Source organism: Condylura cristata, unplaced genomic scaffold (assembly GCF_000260355.1).
Source record: "Condylura cristata isolate star-nosed mole 26May11 unplaced genomic scaffold, ConCri1.0 scaffold00017, whole genome shotgun sequence".
Classification (NCBI taxonomy): Eukaryota; Metazoa; Chordata; class Mammalia; order Eulipotyphla; family Talpidae; genus Condylura; species Condylura cristata.
The window spans coordinates 20,880,635-20,907,163 of NW_004567118.1; the positions used below are offsets into that span (position 1 = coordinate 20,880,635).

The 26,529-nt window shown below is 46.5% G+C and overlaps 1 protein-coding gene across 1 annotated transcript in view; it reads right to left on the reverse strand.

The window, feature by feature from the left end:
- The window catches only part of TNFRSF13B (tumor necrosis factor receptor superfamily, member 13B), a 68,252-nt gene that overhangs the window by 861 nt on the left and 40,862 nt on the right, over nucleotides 1-26,529 (reverse strand). Inside the window, exons 2-5 of the mRNA XM_004685054.1 lie at nucleotides 10,265-10,402; nucleotides 7,634-7,879; nucleotides 592-777; nucleotides 5-118 (exon numbers count right to left, since the gene is read on the reverse strand). Coding sequence (XP_004685111.1) covers nucleotides 5-118; nucleotides 592-777; nucleotides 7,634-7,879; nucleotides 10,265-10,402 — 684 coding nt within the window. The remainder of the gene's footprint in view (nucleotides 1-4; nucleotides 119-591; nucleotides 778-7,633; nucleotides 7,880-10,264; nucleotides 10,403-26,529) is intronic.

Sequence of the window (26,529 nt, forward strand, 5' to 3'; positions counted from 1 at the left end):
GTGCCAGGCGCGCCCGCGCTCTCCTGGGTGGGCGCCCTGCGCTCGGGGAAGCAGAAGCTGCACGTCTCCACCGGCTCCGGCGGCCCGCGCGCGACGCTCGCCGCCTCCATCCAGTGATCTGCCAAAAGGGGAGAGGGTGTTGGACGTGGCCCGACCCCTCCGCCACCCGGTGTCCAGGGCACAGCGGCCCGCCCGGGGGCTCAGAAGGAAACGCTACCCTTAGGTGGTAAAGTACCCTGCCACGCACAGGCGCTCTGCTCTCCTCCACCAGGCTTCTTTCTGCTCGAGCCTGTGTAGGGATAAGCTTCGCTGATACTCTAGCAGCCCCTGAAATTCCCTGAAACCTCCTCCTGGCTTTAGCCCTTACAGTCCCAAGGCCCGGAACACCCCCCTCCCTCAGGAAAACACCTCACTTCTTGCCATGATGTTGGCACCTGACTTCACCCAGACAGAAAAAGTACTCAGAGGCTTGCCCAACGTCTCCCCAGGAAGGGCTCGGCTGGGGACCTGGGCAGGGCCAGGACAGAGCCTGTCAGAGGTTTATCCCCCAAGCTGAGCAGGGAGGGGGTGAGATCCCTGTTTCAGGCTCACCCTTGGGGGACTTGGCTCCGGTCTGACAAGGCCCTGGAGAGGGCTGGCAGGAGAACTGGTCCCCCCTCCTCTTGAGAAAGCAGGCCACGGCCAGGAGGAAGCAGCAGATGATGGCACAGAGGCAGAGCCCCAGGGTGCTGTAGACCAGGGCCAGCTGGTCAGCGCTCAGCTTCAGCCCTGGGGTGGCTGCAAGACAGCAAAGAGGCCACAAGATCAGGATGGGTCCCTCACTGCCCAGGCCCCTTCGCTGAAGTGTCTCTTCCTCATGCCAGCGGCTCCCCCTCTTAAGACCCAGGCAAACCAGTAGGCCACCTCCTGTCCCTTGGAAGGCCATGCCCCCCTCCCCGGAAGGGCACCCTCAGCCCCCACTCCTCAGTAGATCTGACTGCTTGGGGGCACAGAGGTTGCAAATGCTTCCCTTTTGTACAAGGAGGCCTGGCTGCTCTGGACCCTGGACTCTGGAGGAAACCAGGCACCCCTCTCCCCCTCAGCTATTCCAGGCTGGTGGCAACTTCTTCCAAGTTCTCAGAGTGGGACATCTCCCAAGCTGGCCCTGTCGCTGTGGGATGCAGCCTGGGACAGTACCAGAGGTGGGTGGACATATGTATAGACAGTCCAGGGACAATACCTCGGCTCTGCCCTGAACCCTCACCAAGAAGCAGCCTTCCCAGGGGTGCATATTCCCTGGGCTGAGACCACTGTAACTGCTACTGAGTCTGGAGCACAGGTATAAAGGGGGGAGGGAGGGGACTACAGAAAGTTGGGGGGGGCACCTGTAACACTACCTCTCAGAGCTTTGAGCCTCTGGTGTGGATGCCAGAGACTCAACCCTGGGTCACACCTCTCCCCTTGAAGTTTCTTCCCATCCCAACCCCCTAATTTCTCTGGTCCCTTGAACTGGGGCAATCCCTAGGCCCAGAGTAGAAGGAGAACCAGAGTTAATATACCCTGTGCATGCCTGTAATAATCTCAAGATGCTCACTGTCCCTGCTCCCTTACCAAGTGCAGGCACATCTGTGAGGTCGCCCTTCATCCGCCTGCTCCTCCAAAGGAGCCCCTCCAAATAAAGCGCTACCCCACCACATTCACCATTTCAAGTGTACAGTTCAGTGGGTTTTGGTGTCTGCATGAGGTCTGAGGACATTCCAGGCACCCATGGGCTTCTGTATGCACCCACAGCCTCGCCCTGCCTCTGCCCGAGCCTGGGCAGCATCAGCCTCACCCTGTGTCTCTGTGGATCTGCCTGTGCTGGACATTTCCCATGAGCAGGACCAGGCTCTAGGGGCTTCTGCCACTCGGTGTGTTTCCAGGCTCATCCCTGCAGCCGCTCTTCCTCCCTATGGCTGAACAGTGCTCTGATGCACTGCCACGACTTTCTGATGGATGTCTGATTTTGACTTTCTTGGATTTCTAGATTTGCTGGGTCAGATGGTTAAGTCTATGTTTAACTTTTTAAAAGTCTGTCAGGCTGTTCCCACAGTGGCTGCATTTTATACTCCATTTTGCTGAGTCTCGAAGCCTCACTCTTTCAGGTTTTGGAGCTGCAGCTGAGAGCAGCGGATGGATGCCAGGCCAGCGCTTGGGCCACATGGAGGCTGTGAGCAGATGTGGCCCCTCTTCCTTAGGCTCCTGGAGGTCACGGTTTAATAACATGACAGGGAGGAGGTTGGTGGGCTGGAGTCCCCGCCTTTGGCGCTCAGACTCAGGCTGTGGGCAAAGGGAGCACAGTGGCATCACCCCATGGAGGTACCAGGGTCCAAAGAGAGGTCACAGGGCATAGAGCTCGGAGATGTTTGCACTTCCATGGTCCCTCCACCTGCTCACCTGCTTCCACCTGTCTCTAGGATAAAACGCCACACTGCCTGGGGCCAGAGAGACTGGGAGCCTTCATGGCGATGGGCAGCCCCATCTGCCAGACTCCTCTGACAGCCAAAGAACCGCTGTCACCAGTCAAGATAAAAGAAGAAACATTTGCATTTCTCAGATGTTTTCAGGGTGGATTTTAACACCCAGACCAACCCTGAGACTGTGGCAGCCCCAAATTACTGCCACCCCATATCCTGGCCTGGGCCTCCAGACCAGCAGAATGCAGCTGTGCTGTCTGGCCTGCACCCAAAGAAGGCCTGCCAGCCTCTGTTTGTGCTCTCTTGGGAGCCCCAAGCCACCACGTGAGAAGTCGAGCTGGAAAGACTACAGGGAGGGGCCGGGCTTCGGAGCAGACAGAGGAGATGTGAGGCTTCTAGATGACTCCATCACCAGAACCATCTGCCTACCCGGCATGGGGACCTCAAGCAACACCAGCAGAAGAGCTGGCCAGCTGAGCCCAGTCACCGACAGACCCACACACGATAATAAAATGGTTGTGACTGGTAGGCTGACTTTCAGACACCCTGAGGACAGCAGAGCACACTCTGCTCCTCAGAGAGAAGGATTTGTCCCAACTTCTCTCTGTCCCCTCTGCCCAGAGCAGCGATTTGAGGTTTCTTATTAGGAAGGAAGAGTGGGTTTCTGCCTGGGGACCTGTCCTTGAGACTCTCTTTTCTAGGCCTCCCCACACTAAGAAGCAAAATGCAAATCAAAGCTACAAGGCTCACGGAGTTGGGCACCCACACCTTGTGGGCCTCTCAGCATTGAAAACACCTTCCTGAGTCGTGTGGCTGCATCACCTTCACTGCTTAGGGACATATCCAACCCACACAGACGCAGGTCTTAAAAAGAAAGTAAGAACTCTCAAATGAAGGCACTTGGGTAAAGTCCCCCCAGACTTAATAACTAATCTAACTGGTTTCCACCTCCCTCAAAATGTAGTTTCCATTGTCAGTACGGAATTTTCTGGTCAACCCCAATCTTCCTATAGCTGCAGGAAGATGAGATCATCCGTCATAAGCCTTTTTCTATTCCCCCTACGTGGGGTGCCTAAACCTGAAATAACCACCCTGTACCCTGTTTTGTCTGCTCTCTGCCTTTGGAAGCCTTTCGTTTTGTACAGCTGGTCAGAGCACCTTGCTCCTTGCTAGCTGGCATTTGGCCTGATTTTTGAGTGGTTTGACGAAGCCCACTAGGTGGCTAAAATCCAACTCAGTCGGATTTTTGGTATTTGACACAGGCATTTACTGGAGCTCTGTCTGTAACATGAAAAATCCAGGGCAGCCGGGCTGCCCATCACGAGATACGGCCACCATGGGGGAGACTGTGTCGGTGAAGATGAAGGAGGCACATCCGGGGTTCGACGATGGGCTGGCCCCAAGAGACACGAGGAGCAAACTGTCAGGAGACACTGCAGATGCTCCCCATTGGTATGAAACACATAGGAATGTAAACAGGACTCAAATAAGAAAATCTAGAAGGACAAACAAAAACTGCCAGCAGCTGTTGCTTCTGACGAAGGACTTAGAGCTTGCCTCTCCCCGCCCCCATTCTTTCAAAAAAATGGTATGTGTGTATCAACTATTCCAAACAGAAAATCAGTTCAAAGTAGGTCTGGTGTCCACACTTCTAGAGAACAGCGTGGGGAGGGCTGGGAGGTCCTGGCGCCCCAAGCAGCTTTCAGGGCCTTAGTGAGGACCCAGACCCACGCTGCTTCTGCCTGGTTGGATGTGCTCTGGCATGGCTTCTGGAAAGTCAGCAACACTTCCCTGGGAGTGGGAGACGGCTGGCCTTCTGGGATAGGCCTCCTTCCAAGGGTCACTGTCAGCTGGGCCCCAGAACAAAGGGGCACAGTTACCAGGTTTTCCTCTGTTTTGGCCTGAAAATCCAGGGAGACAGCCCCTAGTGGTGCAGTTCTAAGTATCACCACCAGAGGTCACCACGCACGTGTTTGACTGTGGGACCCTGGCGGGCCCAAGTCCATTTCCAAGTTGTTTTTTATTTCTTTTCATTTTTTTCCTTTACAAATGTTTCAAAGCCATCCCTCACCTAAAAATTAAAGGTTTGGGATGGCCAGTGGAGCATGTTATAACTTGTTGCTTAGACGGAACAGAAGGGCCTTTGTGACCCTGGCAGCATGGACCAAGAACCCCTGGCAGGGCAAGTGTAAAATGGGGTGTGGCATTCCTAGCTCTTGGCATTGCTGCTGGCATGAGGTAATGCGTGTAACTGTAATGGGGCAGCTATGCCTTGTGGAAGATTCCAGCAAGTCGCCCAGCACCCTCGTGCTGCCACAGCTCAGCCAGCAGGAGTTTGGCCTTGGAAAAGGAGGGAGGTGTCTCTGCGGGTGCGCTGCCCCTCCTCCCTCAGGGCGCACGCTGGTGCATGGGCCATGTCTGTGTGGCCAGCCTGCCAGAGCACCTGTCCCTTTGCCAGCTGTGCCTCCCCAGGCCCTTCCCACACCCATGCCCCTGCTCCATCCTTCGCATGCCTTGGTCAATGTCTGCAGGGAAGGGGGTTCCTGTGGTGAGTGTGAACCGGCCTGGTAGGCACTGGGGCCCAAATGCCTGTCTCCCGGGGCCTTTCCCCACCTCTGTGTGTGTGACAGCGACTCTCAGTCCACAGCAGGACGCAGGCTCCCACACAGGCCTTCAACCTGCCCTGTCTCAGCCCCGCTGCCCGCGTCTGGGTGAGCTGTGCCCACTGTGTACCAGGCCCAGTTAACAGAGAGGCTCCCCTTGATCACATCCTCACTCATCTCCACAGCCGATCCCCCCGCTCCCCCCCTTTCTGGGCCTCCACACCCTCTGTCTATCGTCTTATCTCTTGCTTCAGCCCCGTATCAAGTCAGTCTCACTGAGAGTGTGGGTCCCTCTGGGTCCTTGGTTTTAGCTCTGGGGAGGCAGCTGAGGACATGGGTCGGCCTCCACCAGGACGTGGACATCTGAGAGAGGCAATCCACACCCTGAGATAAACAAAGGCCAGTGCGAAGCAAGACCAGCTACTGGGAATCCCCAAAGAAAGGAAACAGCTCCTGAGACAAAGGGTCTGACCGGGAAATGCTTATGGCTCATGTCAGCCACAGCCACTCCCGGAAGCACCCCTCGCTGCCCCTCCCCCACCTCCTGAGGCCGCCCATCGTTAGCGAGCCAGGCCCCCTGCTCTGATTGCGCCCACATGCTCCTCTCTCCCAGCGGGCCCTGGCCCCCCATCCAGTGCTCTGCCGCCACTATGCTGGGCACTGCCGAGCACAGGCTGCCCACGCCTTCGTGGCCTGAGGCGTCAGCCCTGCAGCCTGGATCCTCTGCTGGACAGGGCCTGGGCCTGAAGGATGCTGTCTCCAGGCTGCCTCGCTCTCCTGTCTGGCAGAGCCTGAGGATGTGAAGGACTGATAACCAGCCAGACTAAAGAGGGAAAGCAGGGGAAGAGGCCTGGCTTGTTGGTCCAGGGCCTGTGAGAGAGGGGCTCCTACCTTGCCTCTGGCCATTTCCTTAGGCCAGGGGTTGCCTCTATCAGGGAAACCTTCCCTGTCCTCTGTCATACCCGTCTGGGTCACGTTGCCACCTTGGACTGAGATGAATGTGTCATTTGTACAAGTTGTCCATTGTCTCTCCCTTAGCTGGTGCCCCTGGGGTTGGGGCAGGGCCTGCCTCCGTGAGCTGCTGCTGACCCCACGCACAGCAGGCCTTCCACTAGGAATAACAGCTCTGAGAGGAATAACAGCTCTGAGAGGGCTGAGTGACAGACCTGGAGGGTGACTGAATAGGGCCAGGCGGGGGTGGGGATGTCTGGGGGTCTAGCTGGATTTGGGGCTCCCACAAGGAGGACAGAGGATACATTGACCCCACCACTGGTGCAGCTGGACGCAGCCTGGCTGCATGCTCTCTCAGACAGGTCTACACCCACTCTCTCTGGGCACGTAGCCAGGGATTTCCTGTTTATAGTCTACATCAAGGCCTGCTCCTGCCCTGCTGGTATGCCAAGAGTCAGAGAGAGCAGGAACCCCTAACCCCAGACCTCTGGAGAGACTCAGGGCAAGGGCAGGGCTCAGCAGGACAGCCCCTGAGCCCCTGAGGCCTGTGAGGTCCCCACGCTGTGCCTCAGTGCCCGTGGGACAGTGATGTGACAGGTCAAGGTGTCATGCTGGCCCACTGGCTCCCCACTGCATACCCCACACCACACTGTGGCAATCCCATGGCAAGCTTTGCCTTGGAGCATGGGCACACTCTGGGGCAACAGACAGGACCCAAGTCCCAGCCCTGCTAGACGCTGTCCGTCACCCCAAATTTTGAGTCTTAGTGGCTCCATCTGTAAAGCGGGTAGGATGGAAGGAGACTATTGCATAGAGGTGGGAGAGGCTCCGGGTTTGACTGGAACAATGAAGCCCACCCCCCGCAGCAGGGCAGGCAGAGGGGTCACCAGACACTGGCGGAGCAGGTGGGCCACCCTTCTTGCCTGTCTGTGTGTTTCCTCCCCACCTCTGTCACCATGCCTCGGGCAGTCCCTCTCTTTGCTAAATTAAACCCAGCCACAAACACTCTCCTTGAGCCCGCTGGCTCTGTGACCCAAGCCGCAGACGTAGTTCAGCTTGCAACTTCTCAGGCCTGGCATCAAGAGCAAGGGACGACTGTCTAGTCAAGTAGAACTTGGAGCTGGGCAACCTGGGTCAGCAGGCATGCCAGCTCTGACCGTGAATCTTGCTCCATGGCCAGGCTTTTGGGCAATGATATTACCAAAGGGAGTGACAGCGAAGGAAAAAACAGTCTGCCCACTGAAGCTTCAGTCCTCCTGTTTTTCTGCCAGAACAGTGTCAAGTGATGAGGACGCACGTGGCCTCTCTCGCCCAGCCTTTCTGACCCCACACAGCAGGGGAGGCGAGCCAAGAGGTGTCTGCTGGGAGAATGAGCTCATTTCCGATTGGGGGGTGGCGGTGGTGGGGATCTTCTCACCACATCCAGCGTGGCCAGCAGCTCCCACCTGAGCTGTGTTTGTAACACCTTTCCCTTCTCATTTCGAGCAAGTCTCCATCATGGAGAGCTGTCCAAGGCAGCCCGGCAGCGACTTGCTGGCCTGGTTTTAAAAGCTCTTTTGGCCCCATTACAAGACTCTCAGTGGTCAGGTCTCCTCCGCCCACACAGGCCCTCAGACCCCAGGCAGGTCACCCACAGGGGCTTACCTAGTGCTGCCTCGGGGCCTCTGTGCTCTGGTCCTTGGTACTGTCCCACGTTGTCCGGCCTGGTCCCAGCCTCCCCTGTCTGCTGGCTCCTGAGCTCTGGCGGCAGGTGCACTGGGTCCCTCACTTTGTTCTCGCAGAAATGCTTGCACTGTGTGGGGTGATGTCCGCAGATAGAGGCACAACTGATGCAGTCTCGCAGGAGCTGGTCGTAGTACTGGCCCTGCTCCTTGTGGCAGCTGAGGGCCTCTGGGAGACAGAAATGGGGGGCACGGCTAGGTGACAGACACCAGCAGAAGCCGTGGGTCTGGCGTCGAAGGACATACGTGTTAAAAGACAAGTCATGTTCCAGTCCCCTAAAAGCAGTTCCAAGGTAACTGTCTTCTCCCCACATGTAAACGTAAGTTATACATTGTCCTATGTGCTATTTTAACTGTTATCAGACACATTTTGATATGTAGTATTTGAGACCTAGTTTATGTTTTTGTTTTTATCATTTCTTCTTTGACTTAGCTTATTTTTAAAGGTGCATTTCTTAGTTTCTAAACATATAGGGATATCCTAGTTATTTTTTTAAGTTGGCATCAAATTATTACATTGTCACATCAAAGTCTTCATTTTTCATTTCTTACGAAAGAGAAACATTTCATATTAATAGAAGGATTGGAAGGGAAAGGCAGAATTCGCCTTAATATGCTGGGGAAGGGAGCTGGAAGGAAGATAAGAAAGTTCAAGGTAATAGTGTTCCTTCTGCCTTAAAAATGAATGAGAATTTGGCCCTCTCTGGTGGCGCAGCAGGTTAAAGCACAGCACTGAGAAGCTAAAGCCACTTCCACATGAGTTCGATTCCCGCCTGCCCCGGAGGTGACCACATGGCGAGGCAGACCTCTCCTGACCCGCCCGCTGCTCCCCTCAGCAGTGTACTTCGTCGATCTGCCTGTTCTGCTGCCCACTCTGTCTCTGGTGAAGCCTCTCACCGCCCCTGAGCCTCTGGCCTGTACCCCAGTTCTGTATGTACAAATAAATAAATCTTAAAAAAAAAAAAAGAATGAGAATTAAACTATTATAAAAAAACAATTAATGAGAATCCCAGGAGCTTAAATAGATGCCAGTGCCCAGAAATGGAAGCCAAGCAAACCAAGGCCTATCACGCTTACCTTGAGAAGTAACCTTAAGAGCCTGACAGAAATCCTTCCTTTCACAGGGTGAGTTTCTCATTTTAAAAACAAGATTCTATTTCTAAGAAAATGTGACTCCATACAGATTTTAAGGGCACATTTCAGAGACAGTGCAAGATAGGGATTAAGAACTTACCAGAATGGGGTGTGCCCCTAGCACAGCAGCTGTGGGGCCTTACCCACTCTGTGCCTCGGTTTCCTCACTTCCAAAAGAGGAATGACCCTACGGACTCCACGAGGCTGTGATGGGCCAGCACAGTGTCTAACACGCCTTCCCAAATGCTCAGTTAGTGGAAGCTTTTAAGGAGGACGTTCACTTTCACTTCTCAGCCTTGCAAACACCCCAACCCTTATGTCCTTGACAGAGTAAAGGAAAAAGACCAGAGAGTGGGTGGGGCTGAGACCTCAGCAAAGGCTTGTATCCCCACTGGGCCTGGGGCCTCGTGCTAGCCCTGCCCTGCCCCCGGGCTCCACACAGGCCAGCTGACACCAGCGTCAGGAAACAGCCTGATGGCAGTGCTGTGCCCTGCAGTTTCCAAGCTCTCGTCCTCTCCTTTGGAGTCCCTGCCATTTTCTCCCCACCTCCAACTCTTTGCTCACACTGTTTTCCCTACAACCCATCTCGGGTGTCACCTCCTCCAAGAATCCTTCCTTGCTCCCCAACCACAGGGTGGTCTCTTCCGTATGGGCATTTTATGGCACTTAACCTTTCTACCTGAAAATACAGTAATTTCCCCTGGAAGAAAATAACCTCTTTGAAGGGTCATTCAGAGTCCTATTTTAAGACACTAGGAGGTTCCCTGAATATTTGTGGGACAATACAACGCATGTTTACTTTATTAATGGATGATGGTTCAAAGGCAGAGAGACCTGGCTTCAAATCCTAATTTTCCACGATTAAACTGTGCAACCTTGGGCAAGTCACTCAGCTTAACTGAACTCTACTCAACAAGTATTTATGAAGCATTTACTATGCATCAGGCAAGGAGTTCATAGTCTGGTGGTAGAGTTGGAAATGAAACAAATATAGACAAAAGAAAACAGTACAAATTGGGATAAGTTCTGTCAAGGAAAATAAGTTATGAAAAAGACCAGAAACCAAAAGATATTTTTAAAAATAATCAGGAAAAATTGGAAATGACCTGAGTATTACATGGTAAGGAATTATTTCTTGAGGTGATAGGATATTAACGTGGCATTTTAAAGAGCCTGTGTATTAGAGGTTCATGATTTAGTACTTATAGGTAAAATGATATGACTTCTTGGGTTTGTAGAGTGTGCAAATGTCCTAAGGCAATTTAAGAAACTTCCGGGAGACCAGAGCAGAAAGAATGAGGGGTCCAGGGCACCACCCTTTACAGCTTCCACCACCCCAAGTGCAGTGTGGCTAGAAGGACCTCTGGGAGGGAAGGGAAGGATGATCCAGTTGTCCCTGGACTCAGGCCTCAGAACTCACTGCAGAAGGTTGCACAGGTACGTGGAATCTGATAGTTGCAGCTGGATTTGCAGGAGAGGCAGACATTCAGCAGGGGGTCCCAGTACTGCTCTTGAGAACAGAGCTCCATGGTCACACCTTTCCACAGGCCCTGTGGATCTGAGAGGCAGGGGGTGTGAGGGCAGCTGGCACTTGCTGCAAGTTGGAACGCAGTGACCGCTCTTGTTCACATCCCCACTCTCTGCCTCAGCAAGTAATGGGGGAACCTGGCAAATCTCATTTCCACCCCAAGGCTTACTTGCTGGTTGACCTGGCCTCAGTTTCCCATCTGTGGAACAGTCTCCTCTCTTTCATATCAAATAAGCCCTGTTTAGCCCTGGTCTCTGCCACATCTCTTCCAACCACAGGAATTGCTGTGCTATTCCCTTTGCATAAGATGCTCTACCTGCCCCCTCCTTAGTTGATTATTGTCCCCTCACCCTGTAGGTCTCTGTTTTACCTTCCTTTTCTCAGGGAACGCTTTCTGCCTGGACCCCCAAATAAGGATTCCTCCCTTCTTCAGCACACTAACATGCCCTTTACTCATTGTTATCACTGGTTTTCATGAATGTGATTCTTTGATATTGTCCCCCGTTCACTGTGAGCATCAGACAGGCAAAGATTCTGCAAACTTTTTGTCTGCTGTTGGGTCCTCAGAATGTGATAATAACTAGGGCATAGTAAGTGTGCATTGAATGAATGGAAAGCAAAAAAGCAGATATAACCACTGCCTAACATATAGCAAGTAGTCAAAAAATGTTCATTTCCTTCCCTTTTTCTTTTTTATTGAGGTACGAGACACATACAATGATATGTATCAAGTGCATAAATCCTACGTGTATAGCTTGATTAATTTTCCATATGAACACACCTGTGTCACTACTACCTACACCAAGGCATAGAACATTTATTTCACCTGAAGACTCCTTTGGCATCTCCCCCCACTAATCCACTAATACCCAGTCACACAGTAACTTCTCTTCTGACTTTTATCACAGCAGTTTGTTAATACTGGCCATTCTTGAACTCTTGTGTCTGATTTCACTGGCTCCACAAGACATTTCCTTATAAACAAAAACTGAGGGTGTTCATTACTAGTACTCCTGCCTACAAAACTGCTAAGTATCATTCTTCATGGAAACATACTAGAAGCTAAAGTCATAAACAAGGATAAGCAACATTGGTTAAAGATAACTACATGAGCAGATATAAACATCAGAATTATTGTATTTTCATATGGTCTGTAACTCCTCCTTTTCTCCTTCACAATGCACAAAACTGTGATTGTAAACCTCTGTTGATGGATATATGTTGTATACAGAGACAAACTTAATGATATAAATAAGAAGTGACCGAGCTATAAGAACAGAGTATATACTGTTGAAACTAAGTTGGCATTATTCAAACCAAGGTGTTATAAGTTCAAGATATTAATTGCTATCCCAAAGTAACTCCTAAGAAAATAACTACAAATATGCAGAATAGAACAAGGGAATCCATGTGGTGCACTACAACAATCAAGGAAAAACAAAAAGAGCAGTAGTAGAGGAATTGAGAACAAGACACATGGAGACATAGAGAAATCAAATAGATACCGGAAAAAGTAAATTCTTCCTTATTAGTAATCACATTATGTATGTGGGCTAAACTCCTCTATTAAGAGGCAAATATTATCAGAATGGATTTTTAAAAAACAAGGTCCATCTACCTATTGTGTATAAGAGATTTATTTTCAACAAAATGACACAAAGAAGAATTTGAAAGTAAAACAATAGAAAAAGATATTCCATGCACACAGTAATCCAAAAAGGGCTTGGATGGCAATATTATTACATAACAACAACAAAGCAGACTTTAAATTAAAACAAAAGGTTGGAAGAGACAAAGGACTCTATCTATTGATAAAAGTTTGATACAGCAAGAAGATAATAACAATCATAAACATATAAGCACTGACAGAGCCCCCAAATCTGGAAGCAAAAATTGAAAGAATTGAAGAAAGACAGTTCTATAATAATATTTAGATACCTTTATACTCCTATTTTCAATAATGAATAGAATAACCAGAGAGAAAATTGATAAGGAAATAGAAAATTTGAACAATACTATAAATCAATTAGATCTAACAGACAGGTATGAAAAGCTCTAGCCCCAAACAGCAGGATATATATTCCTCTCCAAGGACCCAGGGAATAGCCTCCAGGGTCACAAAACAAGTCTTAGTAAATTAGTAAATTTTAAAAATTTAAAACATCAAGGTATCAGTTCTGATAACAATGGGAGGAAACTAGAAATCAATAAAAACAAAAAAACTGAAAAATTTTCCAAATGTGTCGAAATTAAACAACGTATTCTTAACCAGTGAGCCCAAGAGGAAAAAAGCACACTAAACGTTAGATAATATCTTGAGATAAATGAAAATAAAAGCACGAAATACTAAAAGTCATGAGAATTTTAAATTGTAACCTAATTGTATACTTTGAAGAACTAGAAAAAGAAAGGGAAACAAAATTCTAAGCTAGAAGGAAAAAAATAATTTAGAGCAGAGATAAAATAGAAAAAATAAACAAAATCAAAAGTTGGTTATATGACAAGATTAAGAAAATTCACAAACTGTTAGCTACATTAAGAAAAAGTCTCAACTTGCTAAAATCAGAAAACAAAGGGGAGGTGGTAGCACTAATTCTATAGAAATAACAACACTATGAACGACTGCACACCAGAAGTTTGGATAAAATGGTGAAATTTCTAGAAACAATCTACTAAAACTAACTGAGGAAAAGAATATCTGAACAAATCTATATTAAGGTGATTGACTCAGTAATCAGAAACCTTCCAACGAAAACCCCAGGACCAGATGACTTCACTGGTGAATTCCACTAAACAATAAAAGAATAATTCTCATTTTTCTTTTTCACACTTTTCAAAAAAATAGAAGAAGGGGAAGAATTTTTTTCTTTTTGTGTTGAGGAACAGGGGTGTAGGTCGGATATGCAGGAGTGAGAGGATACACCAGAGACAGAATCAGAGCAAAACAGGCGATCAACTGAAATATATCGCTGAGGGGAGCAGCGGGTGATGCAGGAGAGATCTGCTGAGTCAAATTTCTATGAGATCAGAATTACATTGATACTAAGCCTAACAAAGATAGTGTAAAAAAGAAAATTACAGACCAATATACTCTACAAATATAGATGAAAAGTGCTCAGCAACATATCAACAAATCAAATTCAATAGTATATGTGTATGTATATATGTGTGTGTATCGACACACACACACTTGTAATGAATAATTCTAAAATAAAATTAAGAAAAAAAATTCCATTTAAAATGACATTAAAATAATAAAATAGGCCCTCCCTGGTGGCGCAGCGGGTTAAAGCACAGCACTAAGAAGCTAAAGCCACTTCCGCATGAGTTCGATCCCCGCCTGCCCCGGAGGTGACCACATGGCATAGCAGATCTCTCTTGACCGGCCCGCTGCTCCTTCTCAGCAGTGTATTTCATTGGCCTGTTCTGCTCCTCACTCTGTCTCTGGTGAATCTTCTCATGGCCCCTGCATCTCTGGCCTGTACCCTAGTTTTGTATATACAAATAAATAACTCTTAAAAAATGATAATAATAATAATAAAATACTTGGGAATGATTTTAAGCAAGGAGGTGAAAGAAGTATTCACTGCAAACTATTAGACATAGCTGAGAACAATTAAGATGTAAACATGTGGAAAGACGTGTTGTATTTACAGATTAGAAGACTTAATATTGTTAGAATGTCATTAGTACCTAAAGTGATATACAGATTCAATAAATTTCTAATAATATCCCCCAAATTTCTTTTCACAAATAGAAAAACCCACCCTAAAAACTGGTATGAAATTGCAAGAGGCCTCAAAAAGCCAAAACATTCTTGAAAAGAAGTTGGAGGATTCATACTTACTAATTTTGAGACTTACTAGAAAGCTAAACAGTATGTAATTGGCATAAAAGCAGATAAACAGACCAATGGAATAAAATAAGAGACCCAGAAATAAATTCCTGCATAATATGGTCATTTGACTTTTGACAGGCATGCAAACAAAGGACTTTCAGTGGAGAAAAAATAGTCTTTTCCACAAAACTGGATATCCATATGCAAAATAATGAAGTTGGGCCTTTACCTCAAATACAAAAATTAACCCAAATGTATCCAATAAAATATTTACCAAAAAACATAAGGGGAATCTTCACACATTGAATTTGGCAACAACACATTGACCATAACACCAGACAACAAAAGAAAAAACAAATACACGGACCTTCATCAAAATTTAAAACATTTGTGTATCACAGGACAAAATCAAGAGAGTGAAGAGACAATTTACAGGGGGGAACAAATATTTGCAAGTTATATCTCTGATAAGGGATTTATATTTGGGCTATATAAAGAAATTTTAAAACTCAGCAAGATAAAACAATACAAGTAAAAAAAACTAGACAAAGATGAATTCACATTTTTCCAAATGAGATCTACATGGCCAATAAGCACATGAAACATGCTGGGCACCATTTCACACCTATTATCAAAAAAGTGGAGAAAAGTGTTGGTGAGCATCAGAAGGCATGATAGCCCTCGGACACTGACCACCAGAATGAGAAACAGTATTGCCATGGTAGGGAACAATTTGGTCAGTCCTCAAATTGGTCAGTGAGTCTACTCATAGGTAAATAGCCAAAAGAACTGAAAGCAGTGATCCAAACAGATACTTGTACACCAATATTCATAGTAGTATTTCTCACAACCGCTTAGAGGCCTAACTAAGCCAAAGTCCTCTCTTTCTCTATAGGGAAAGGAAGGGTCTATCCCCAGGAGAAAGGAATAAGATGGAGGCAAGTAGATCCCAGGCCAGGGAGCTGACCCACATGGGGCAGCAGACCTCCTGTCTTGCCTGCTGCTCCCCTCAGCAGTGTATTTCAGTCAATCCGCCTTTTCTGCTTCCCACTCTGTCTCTGGTGAATCATCTCACTCCCCGCACCTCTGGCCTATACTCCTTGCTTGTATGCATAAAAAAATAAATCTTTAAGAAGCATTACCAAGAAAATCTGTTGATGTGACTTGAAAAGAAAAGACAATAAAAGCTTCATTGACAGGAGAAATTTTCATCTTATCTTTGAGCACACACTGATCACAGTGAGGTAGGCTGTCAGGGAAGCCCAGGAAGGAATTTCAATGTAGAGATGCAGTGGAGAGGAGAAAGAAAAGGAAGACGGGAAAGCAGGGGTGGGGGAGGAAAAGGATAGCTTTTTAGTTCAGTTACTGTATATGATTTCTCACCAGATCTTTTTGAAAGTTGAAAATAACTCTAAGACCACCCCCTGCCAGCCTCCAAAGTAACTTTCAGAGATTCTCAGGGAGTGAGCCTGCCATCCCTCGCTGGATCTAATGTCAAAATTAAATGCAGTCCTGGGAGAACTAGGCAAGTCACTGTTTTCTGTTTATTAGAGAGAGGAAGCCACTTCTCCCCATTGAAGTGTTTGTTCCTCTTAGCATATTTTGGAAATTCATTTGCCACAGTTCAGTGACTGAATGCAAGTGAGGACAGAGGCCTGGGTGGTAGCACATAGCTCTGTCAGTCCTGCATCACCCTGGGGAAGGCCCTGGGCAGGACAAAACCTCAGTTTTCCTTATCTGTCAAATGGGATTTATGGGCTTTCCTTTGCAGAGGGAGTTTTCTCTAGCACGTGAACATGATAAGAAAGTGACTGGTCTAAGACATGGTGTCAAATGGCAGTTCTTCAATATAAGTAAGGTAGCATATAATTGATTAATTATAACTATTTTATAACAAAATAATTATAATATTAATTATTATTAATAATAAGGTATCTTGAGGTTAACACTTCAGGCCTGGAAAATACTCCCAGAACTCAGATCATAGTTCAGGCACCCTAGTTTTTCAAAGACATTTTTCCCCATAGCTGCCTGTCACCAATGCCAGTGATGCCCTTTCCTCTGAGGTACCACTGGCAGGCCAAGAGCAAATAGCCCTCTTTTTCATTATGGAAGGAGAGGAAATAGGGACAACTGCCCTGGAGGGCAATTTGGCAACATCTGGCAAAACTACCCTTGTATTGGGCCTTCCCTGGTGGTGCAAGGGGTTGAAGCACAGCACTAGGCTATCAGCAGCCACTACAGCACGAGTTCGATCCCCAGTCAGGGAGCTGACCCACATGGCACAGCAGACCTCTCCTGTCTCTCCTGCTGCTCCCCTCAGCAGGGTATTTCAGTAGATCCGTCTGTTCTGCTCCCACTGTCTCTGGTGAAACCTTTCACCCTCCCTGCACCTCTGACCTACACCCCAGCTCTTAGGTGAATAAATGAATAAGTCTTTAGAGAAAAAAACTACTGTTGTGTTCACTCTTGTAATAGCTATTTATTTGTTGTCATGGAAATAACTCAGATATAGTAAGTGGGAAAGCAAAAATAAAAACAAAGGTACATAACATCCTGCTCAGAGGCTTTCTCTGTTCCTTTCTTCCTCTGTCTCAAAGTAGATCATAGACCTAAATGAAAGAACTAAAGCTAGACAACTTATTTTAAGATTCTTCTCTGTAACAACCAGGGTCACAGAGCTATAGTCTGCTTTCAAGGGTCAGTCTTACAGTTTGTCATTATCTGATTTCCTTAGATTCCACACACATGTGAAACCATCAGGCATGCATCTTTAACCTTTGACTCACTTCCTTTGGAATAACCCTTTAAAATATTAAGCCATCACGAACTTGTGTGTCATCCGGGCACAGAGGCCACACTAATCTCTATTCTAACTTTAGAACATGTACCGCAGACTGGAGCGCTAGACAACTTATAGAAGAAACAGGAGAAGTCTTCATGATTTGACACCATATTCACAAATGACTAACAACTGAGAAACAAGACTTCAACAAAATAATAATAAAAAAAAAACTTATTTCTCAGAACACCAATAAAGTAAAAAGACCATTCACAGATTTGTAGGAAATATTTATAAATCATGTATCGCTAAGGAATTTGTATGGAGAATAGAAAAAAGAATGAATAATTAAAAAATAAAGAAGATAAATAACCCAAGTTAAAAACAGGTTAGGGCTTGGCCTTCCCTGGTGGCGCAGTGGGTTAACACATAGCACTAAGAAGCTAAAGCCAGTTCTGCATGAGTTCGACCCCCCGCCCCGCGGTGATCCACATTGCTTGGCAAACCTCTCCTGACCTGCCCACTGCTCCCCTCAGCAGTGTATTTTGTCAGTTGGCCTGTTTTGCTCCCCACTCTGTCTCTGGTGAACCCTCTCACCCCACATCCCAATTCTGGTCTTGTATGCATAAATAAATAAAATAAATCTTTAATATAAAATTAATAAAAATAGGGGTTGAATAGACATTTTCACAAAAAGCACATGAAAATATTCTCAATATCATTTGCCATTAGATAAGTAGATGTGAAAATTACATTGAGATATCCTCTGCAGTGGCTCTAATGAAAAGGATGGATTTTGTAAGTATTAGAAAGGGTGTGGAGAAATTGCAGCCCTGTTGCAGGTTTAAGCAGGATTATAAAATGGTTCAGTTACCTTAGACATTTTCTCAAAATGTTAAACACAAAATAACCATATGACCCAGCAATTCCACTCTCAAGACAACTGAAAACATTTTCTCTCAAATACTTGTACATGCATGTCCTATAGTAGCATTATTCATAACAGCTCAAAGTAGCAATAACCAAAATATCCACCAATTGACAGTAGATAAATGAAGGGTGGTATATTCCAGAAGGTGGAATATTATATGGCCATAAATAGGAATGAAGTCCAATACATGCAATAACATGGATGAATCTCAATAACATTAAGTGGAAGAGGTCAGTCACGAAACACAGCATTATATTTCTATAAAATGTCCAAAACAGGCCCTCCCTGGTGGCACAGCGGGTTAAAGCACTGCACTGAGAGTCTAAAGCCGCTTCCACATGAGTTCGATTCCCGCCTGCCCCGGAGGTGGCCACATGGCGAGGGGGACCTCTCCTGACCCGCCCGCTGCTCCCCTCAGCAGTGTACTTCGTCGATCTGCCTGTTCTGCTCCCTGCTCTGTCTCTGGTGAATCCTCTCACCCTCCGCATCTCTGGCCTGTACCCCAGTTCTGTACGAATAAATAAATAAATCTTTAAAAAAAAAAAAAAGTTCAAGAATTTATAAAAAAAAAAAAAAATGTCCAAAACAGGCAAATCTATAGAGACAGAAAGTAAATTAATGGTAGCCTTGGCTTGCAGTTGCTGAGAGTGAAAGTTTCTGGGATGATATAAATCTCTAACATGATAGTGATGTTTATAAAAAGTCTTTGAATACATGAAAACATTGAACTGTACAATTTAAACTTTTGGAACATAAATTAAACCCAGTAAAGCTACTGATTCTAGGGAGGACAAGAACTGGGTAGATGGAGGATAAGGAGGGCAAGATAATTTCTATTGTAACTTCTTTTATTATTTTTGGACCTCCAGCCATGGGGCTAACAATGTATTTAAAAAGCAAGTTTAATGCTTAGAAAGTAAATCTTTAATGTTCTCATCACAATGACTTAATTGTGGTGGTCATTTTGTAATGTGTATATATGTTTAATCATTATGTTGTATACCTGAAACTAATACTTATATGTCATCATACCTCAATTTATTTTTTTTTTTAAGATTTATTTATTTGTGCATACAGAACTGGGGTACAGGCCAGAGGCTCAGGGGCGGGGAGAGGCTTCACCAGAGACAGAGTGGGAAGCAGAACAGGCAGATCAACGAAGTACACTGCTGAGGGGAGCAGTGGGCGGGTCAGGAGAGGTCTGCCATGCCATGTGGTCACCTCCGGGGCAGGCGGGAATCGAACTCATGCGGAAGTGGCTTTAGCTTCTTAGTGCTGTGCTTTAACCCGCTGCGCCACCAGGGAGGGCCCATCATACCTCAATTTAAAAAAATAAATTAAAAATTTGTAAAACAAACCCTAGCTTCTAGAATCCTTTATGGCCTATGAGCCAGCAAACTGCTGGATCTGATGGGGGTGATATTTCCCCCACTGACCATGGGTGATGTCCCTGCTCCCTCCTCCTCCACTACCATCTGTCTTAAGTAAAACCCCAGAACCATGATCCAGTTCCAAAGGGGTCAGGAAATTCCAAGATTAACATATATCAGCAGACTAGAAGGCTGGAAAAGAAGTTTGTTGACATAAAGTGAAGAACAGAAGCACTCTTCTTGTACCCCTGGGTCTGTGGGCCTAACTGGCACGCCATGCTCTCCTGCACCCCAAAACCAAAGAGCAGCCAGGAAAGATGATTTGTGGACCTTTCAGTCTATGCCTCCTCATGGGTTTGGTTTATTAGTAGGTACTGTACCAAAAAAGACCTTTGGATTATAGAAAGTCAGTGTTTTTCCCTAACATTCCTTCTCTGGGCCTTAGTTTGTATTCAAGGCCCTTCCTGGTGGTGCAAGAGTTTAAAGCCTAGCACTGCAATGGAGCCACAGCCACTTCAGTGTGAGTTTGATCTCCTGCCCCTGAGGTGACCACATGGCGTGGCAGACCTCTCCTGACCTGCTCGCTGCTCCCCTCAGCAGTGTACTTCATCCATCTGCCTGCTTTGCTCCCCATTCTGTCTGGTAAATCCTCTCACTGCCCCTGCACTTCTGACCTGTACCCCAGTTCTGTATGCATAAATAAATAAATGTTTTTTAAAAAAAGTTTGGGGCTCTCCCTGGTGGTGCAATGGACTAGAGAGCAGCACTGCAAGCTAGCTGCAGCCCCTTCAGTGCAAGTTCGATCCCCTGCCAGGTGCCCCGCATGTCACGGCAGACCTCTCCTGGCACATCCTCTGCTCCCCTCAGTGGTGTACTTCATCGATCTGCCTGTTCTGCTCCCCACTTTGTTTCTCACTGCCCCTGCTCCTCTGGCTTGTACCCCAGTTCTGTATGAATAAATAAATAAATCTTTAATAAAATAAAATAAGTTTAAATTCAAGAAAGACTCTGGCAGCTTCAAGGCTCTTTAACACTTTTGAGGGATATTTGGTGGGACAGAGATGCTTCATTTTACAGAGGAGGAAACAGGACCCCAGAGAGGAACTCACCCCAGGTCACTCAGCAAGCCTGTGAGAAACAGATTGGGGGTGAGGTGGGGGAGTAGAATGCCTGACTCCTGTCCAGGGCAGCTTCCCTAGGTGCCAGGTCACAATTCTGGATGATTCCTGACATGTTGGTCCCCTCCCCCAGCAGTTTTGTATGCTGTTGCCCATACTCTGCTCCGGCCAAGTCAAACTGTACACATCTGAGCCCTTACCTGGGGACCTGGTTGCTGGACACAAAAGAGAATCAGAGAAAAGCTAAGCTCCCTCCCTGGGGACAGAGCAGAAGAGAGCTGGTCCTCATGTCCCTAACCTGTCTGGGGCCCGACTGCCCAGGTCACACTGAGATTCTTTCATCTGCCTCAGTAATCCAGCCTCCAGGCTGCTGCCTTGGAGCAAACCTTTAGAGCTGGCACTGGTAAAATTCTACAGGATAGGCGACATGGTTTTTTCAACACATTAGCAGAAGTATTTAATGAGGCAAGATGGACTGCTCTACAAGAAAACGCATAACCAAGGTATAATGTGAGCCATGTTTGAATCCTGGTTTGAACAAATCAACTGGAAAAGCCTGAACACCATATGCTCTTTGAGGATCCTCAGAAATCTTTCTCTTCAGAAGCATCAACTGGAAAAGCCTGAACACCATCTGCTCTTTGAGGATCCTCAGAAATCTTTCTCTTCAGAAGCATCAACTGGAAAAGCCTGAACACCATCTGCTCTTTGAGGATCCTCAGAAATCTTTCTCTTCAGAAGCATTAACTGGAAAAGCCTGAACACCATCTGCTCTTTGAGGATCCTCAGAAATCTTTCTCTTCAGAAGCAGACCTGGCAGGGGGTTAGTTATTTGGCTTTTTTTTTTTTTTTAAGAGGTTTTTTTTTTAAAGTGTTTTTAAAGAGGTTTTGTGTTTTATTTCCAGCAACCAATATGATGTATGGAATTACCTGCTGAATGGTCCAGTGGTACTAGAAGGAGAAATGGTGGCAAGGATATAAGATTGGTTATGTATATCGATATTGTTGAAGTTGGGTAACATGCAAGATGGGTCTTCACTCTACTTTTGCATTTGCGCCAACTTCAAAATACAATATTTTAAATGCCAAAACAGTATTCTTTACAATCGGTGTTCTCTTTCTGATAAACACAAGGATCTTAACCCTTCTTAATTCTGAGACACCCTGTATCTCCTGCATATTACTGTGAGTCCAAAATTAGTGTTCAAGTACCACTTTCTGTTATTTGTGTTATGAAATAATGTATCCTTGTTTTCTAAATAAATATGATATTGTAGGACCCTCCCTGGTGGCACAGCAGGTTAAAGCACTGCACTAAGAAGCTAAAGCCACTTCCGCATGAGTTCGATTCCCGCCTGCCCCGGAGGTGACCACATGGCGTGGCAGACCTCTCCTGACCCGCCCGCTGCTCCCCTCAGCAGTGTACTTCGTCGATCTGCCTGTTCTGCTGCCCGCTCTGTCCCTGGTGAATCCTCTCACCCTCTGCATCTCTGGGGTATTTATTCATACCCCAGTTCTGTATGAATAAATAAATAAACCTTTAAAATAAATAAATAAATATGATATTGTAAATATATATACACGTGTATATATATTTTTAAAATGTCCTGGTTGTGGGTTCAGGGGGCAGCTTGTGATGGTGGTCATGGAGGAAATTCCTACCAATCCCCCCAGTCTTGGTAGCTCTACCACCAGAATGCAAGGTACAGCTCCCAAGGCCCCCAAACCCTCCACATGCAGGTGACTCTGGATAGCCAGCCACACTTGTCCTCTGCTGCACCTTGCCCACAAAACCCCCCTGAGTGCACATGGGGTGCTCCAGATCGAGCCCGCCTCACTCCCTCTCATCAGCCTCGCCTGCTCCCCGGCTACTCACTCGGTTCCTCCTGGCCTGTTCGGCTGCGGCCTCCTCGCCTGCTTCGGGCGAAGCCACTCATTACTCAGACGTTTATTGTTAAGCTTAGCTTTGATTAGTGCCTGGCTGCACTTCCTGGGTTTTCCCCCAAACCTGGAGAATGTAAATCAGCGCCACCCCTTTCACCCACAGCGCCTGCGCATTCTGTGTCAGGAACCTAGGCGGTCGACTTGGCCTGATGCTTCAGGAGTCCCCTTGGGCCTGCCTGCTGAGTCCCCGCCACACACTGCCCACTCGGGACAGAGCAGAAGAAGGACCATTCTGGCCTTGGGATGAGGTACACGCTCAGTGATGGCCTACACCTCTTCCAGATCTGATCAGGTCTGTCTTGCCCTGCCACACAAGCCCCAGAATGCAGCCAGGGTGAACTAGTTCTTCAGTCTCCAAGAATTGATTAGGCATTTTCCTTGACCTAGGCCTTGCCCTTGCATTTCCTATTTTATTGCCTGGTCATCTCCTCCTGTTCCTTCTCAGTTGAGAAGGCTCAGTTGAGGTGTCACCTCCTCTGGGAAGCCATCCCTGATTGCCCAGGGCAATCAGTGCCCATTCATTCTGCTTCCTCAGCCCCATCCTACACCTGTCAATGTCCTTGGGAGATTGCTAGGATGGACAGCATGGGTTTGAATCTTGCCTCTTCCCAGCAGGGAAATTTCTTGGTAATTTACTTCTCTGTGCCTTGTTATCTCTTTTGGAAAAAGGGTATAATAATAGTACCTGTTCACAGGTTGTTATAAGGATGACGTGAGCTAAACAGCTAAATTCTTAGAGTAGTTTCTTGTCACATAGTAAATTCTCAATAAATGATGTGAAGGAATGCCACTGTAACCCTTATCATACTATTATAACTTTATTTCTGTGTCTTTCCAATGTTTATGAAACTTCCCTGGTGATAAGAAGCCCATAAGCTAATGGGGCTAAGAAGCCCATAAGGCAAAGAGTGGAGTAAGAGAAATTTAGAAGTCACAAAAAGGAAGCTTTGGGGGCTGTGGGGTGGGGAAAGAATTGAGTAAGTGGAGGGAAGACATCCCAGGAGGCAGTTATGGCAGAAGAGAGGGTGAGAGGAAAGAAAGCCAAAGGCTGACTAGGATGACAGTGAGCAAAAGAGGAGAGGAAACTGAAATGGTTGGTAAGTCTATAAAATGTTCCATCTCATCAACAGTCAGGACAATACAAGTTAAACCACAACTAAACCCTAATTTTCATCTGTGAGATTGTCAGAGTCTTAAAGTTTGATAACACGGGGTGCTGAAGATCTAGGGAATGTGAATCTGCAGGAGGCCATGCAATGCAGAACATTTTTACAATGGGTTCTACAAATGCAGAACCCATGACCTAGAAATTCTCCATAGGCCGCAGGTGCACAGGAATGCTCACTGGAGCATAGTTAATTGCAGCAAGTTACTGGAAACCATGTAAATGCCTATTCAGCAGAGAACCCGAATAAAGAAATATGCAGCTCATCACCAGGAATACTATGCAACAGTTAACAAAAAATGAGGTCTGTAAGCAGTCACATGAAATGATTGTCAACACAGGTCACTGAGTTAAAAAAAAAAAGGCAGGGTACAGCATGATATTTTTAGAAAAGCTATAGTAAGGTAACTTTTAGTAAACAAAGACGCAAACAAGTCACACTGTCTGTGATCATGTGACTATGAATGTGGTGCACAAGTCTGAAAGGAGAAGTGTTGGTGACAGGGCTGCTTCCAGGTAGGACAAGAAGGACTAAGATTAAGGATAATGGTCAAAAGGGGCTTTATCCCTATTTGTTTTTACATGGAGAAGATGCTTATTACTCTATCAATGAAAAGAACAAAATCAGGCCTCCCTGGTAATGCAAGGGATTGTCTCAAAACTATGAAGCTAGCAGCAGCCACTGTGACATGAGTTCAATCCCCAGCCAGGGAGCTGACCCACATGGCGCAGCAGACCTCTCCTGTCTCAGCCGCTGCTCCCCTCAGCAGTGTACTTCAGCCAATCTGGCTATTCTGCTCCCCACTCTGTCTCTGGTGAATCCTCTCACACCCACGCCTCTGGCCTACACCCCAGCTCTTGTATGCATAAATAAATAAATCTAAACCTTAAAAAAAAAAGAAAAGTAACAAAACCACTATGACCACTATGGGGCTGATGGGAAGGATCAATGAGCATCAGAGAGTCTATTCCCAAGAACGTTCTGCCTGTTGAAACAGGCAAGCGTGGAGTCAGGGTCGGGTGCTCTCTCTGTATATCCGCTCCTCACCTTGTCTTTGCACACCCCCAGAGCTACAGCCCTTGCCACCTCACTGAACAGCTGGCTCCCAGGGGATTAGCTCTGCCATCTAGAAAGCTGTCTCATCTACTGAGCATACTGTGCCTTCGAGAAGCAGACCTGGGTGCTGCTCTCCACAGCCACACAAGCTAGCCCTCGGAGTTGTAAAGCCACGGTAGGTGAGACATGAACTGAAAACAAAATCCAACCTGACTTTGAGGTGGCTAAGGATTGAATGGTGCAGTCCTCTCACCTCTTGCTGACCACACCTTGTTAATGCTCTTGGTCAAATAGGGTATACAAAAATTAGGCTTTATTTGCTTTCTATTTTTCTTTTGGGATAGGTGTCATTTGCCTGCAGTAAATACAGACATTTTAAGGGGGCAGGTCAAGGAATGTTTACAAACACACACACCCAGACAAAGCTACCCGCATGCAGAAGGGTTGCAGCGTCCTCCCCTGCATACTCCCCCTCCGGCAGTGCACCTCAAAATAACTAGTCTGCTGACTTTTGTCACCATAGGTTCATTTTACATGTTTCTGAACTTTGTACAAATAGAAACATCTACTTCTTTCTTCTGGTTTCTTTCATTCGATAGGACATTTTATGAAGCCAGGCAGACCAAAACTGTGGGTCTTGGGGGAGGGGAGGAGTTGTTCAATCTCCATGGGCTTCATATTCTCTTGATCTGTTGAACTGGTGACCATGAAGCGTGGCACGTGTGACTCCTGCCCAAGACCACACAGCTACAGGAATTATTGTTGTTGTTGGCCAAGTTTGGATTTCGTGACCCATGAAAATAGATTCCCCCTCCGCCCCAGGCTCCCTGAGAACAGGTGCTGGAGGTTTCTGAACCTCATTCTGAGCCTTCTAAACGTCATTCGGAAACCAGCCCTTCTGAGCTGTCTCCCAGGGGGGTGTGGGATTCTAATTTTAAGCTCTACAGTCAAAGAGATAGAAAAGCTTTGGAACCATAGAAATGACACCTCGTGTACCACAGGGTTTGTGTGCTGGTTCATTTGTATTTACATGTAGTTAAGCAGTTAAAATGATGACCGGGGAAAGAAAAAATTCAAACAGTGTGAAAGAGAATATCGCACAAAGAACATTTCTCTCCTATCTAGATACACAAGGTTGCCTTCCCCATTAACATATGCTGTTCACACAGCCTTCCAGTAAAGCCCAGCATTTACACGCATAAATGTGCCACTGGGGATAGACACTGCCTCGTTCTCCGCACTACACACTTTTTTTTTTTTTTAACACAAATACTGGCTTAGGTGAGGAAATATGCCATTTCAGAAGCTACATTTTTCACTTAAATTACCTTCTCACTCAGTCCGTATCTTTGTAAATGAGCTCTTAATGGGTCTTCCTACATTCCACACACCACCCAAGCACCATTTCATAAAAGACTTCTTCCCACCATAGCACATGGCTCGGATTCTTAAAGCAGAATTATTTGATCAACAGGACATTTTCATGTGGATCAATATTTTCCGGTGAGACTGTTCCACTCTATACAAGTGTTCGTACCACATTTTGGCCCCAAAGGTCATGGTCTACTCTGGACCTGGCCTCTCTTTGAAGCAACAATTGCTTGTCTTCAAGTGTTTGAAGCACCCTTGTGTCTGCAACTTGGCGCCCCCTTTGAGACCCACTGTTGAACCTTCTCTGAGAGTCCTAGTGGCAAGACAAAAGCAAGAGTTTCCAAAAAAAAGATGATTCTTCGAAATGCAGTGAAAGCCGTTGATTTTCATGATTGTAATTTACATATACAACTCAGATGTGCTGAATGACCTACATTGCTAATATGTCCATTCCCATCATTGCTACTCATTTCTCAGAAATACTAGATACCATTTCTTTAGCAAATCCTACCTTGAAGAAGCAAACAGCAGTCTCTTTACAGTAAGAGTTCCCATACTTTGTAAGGAAAACATAGCTTCTG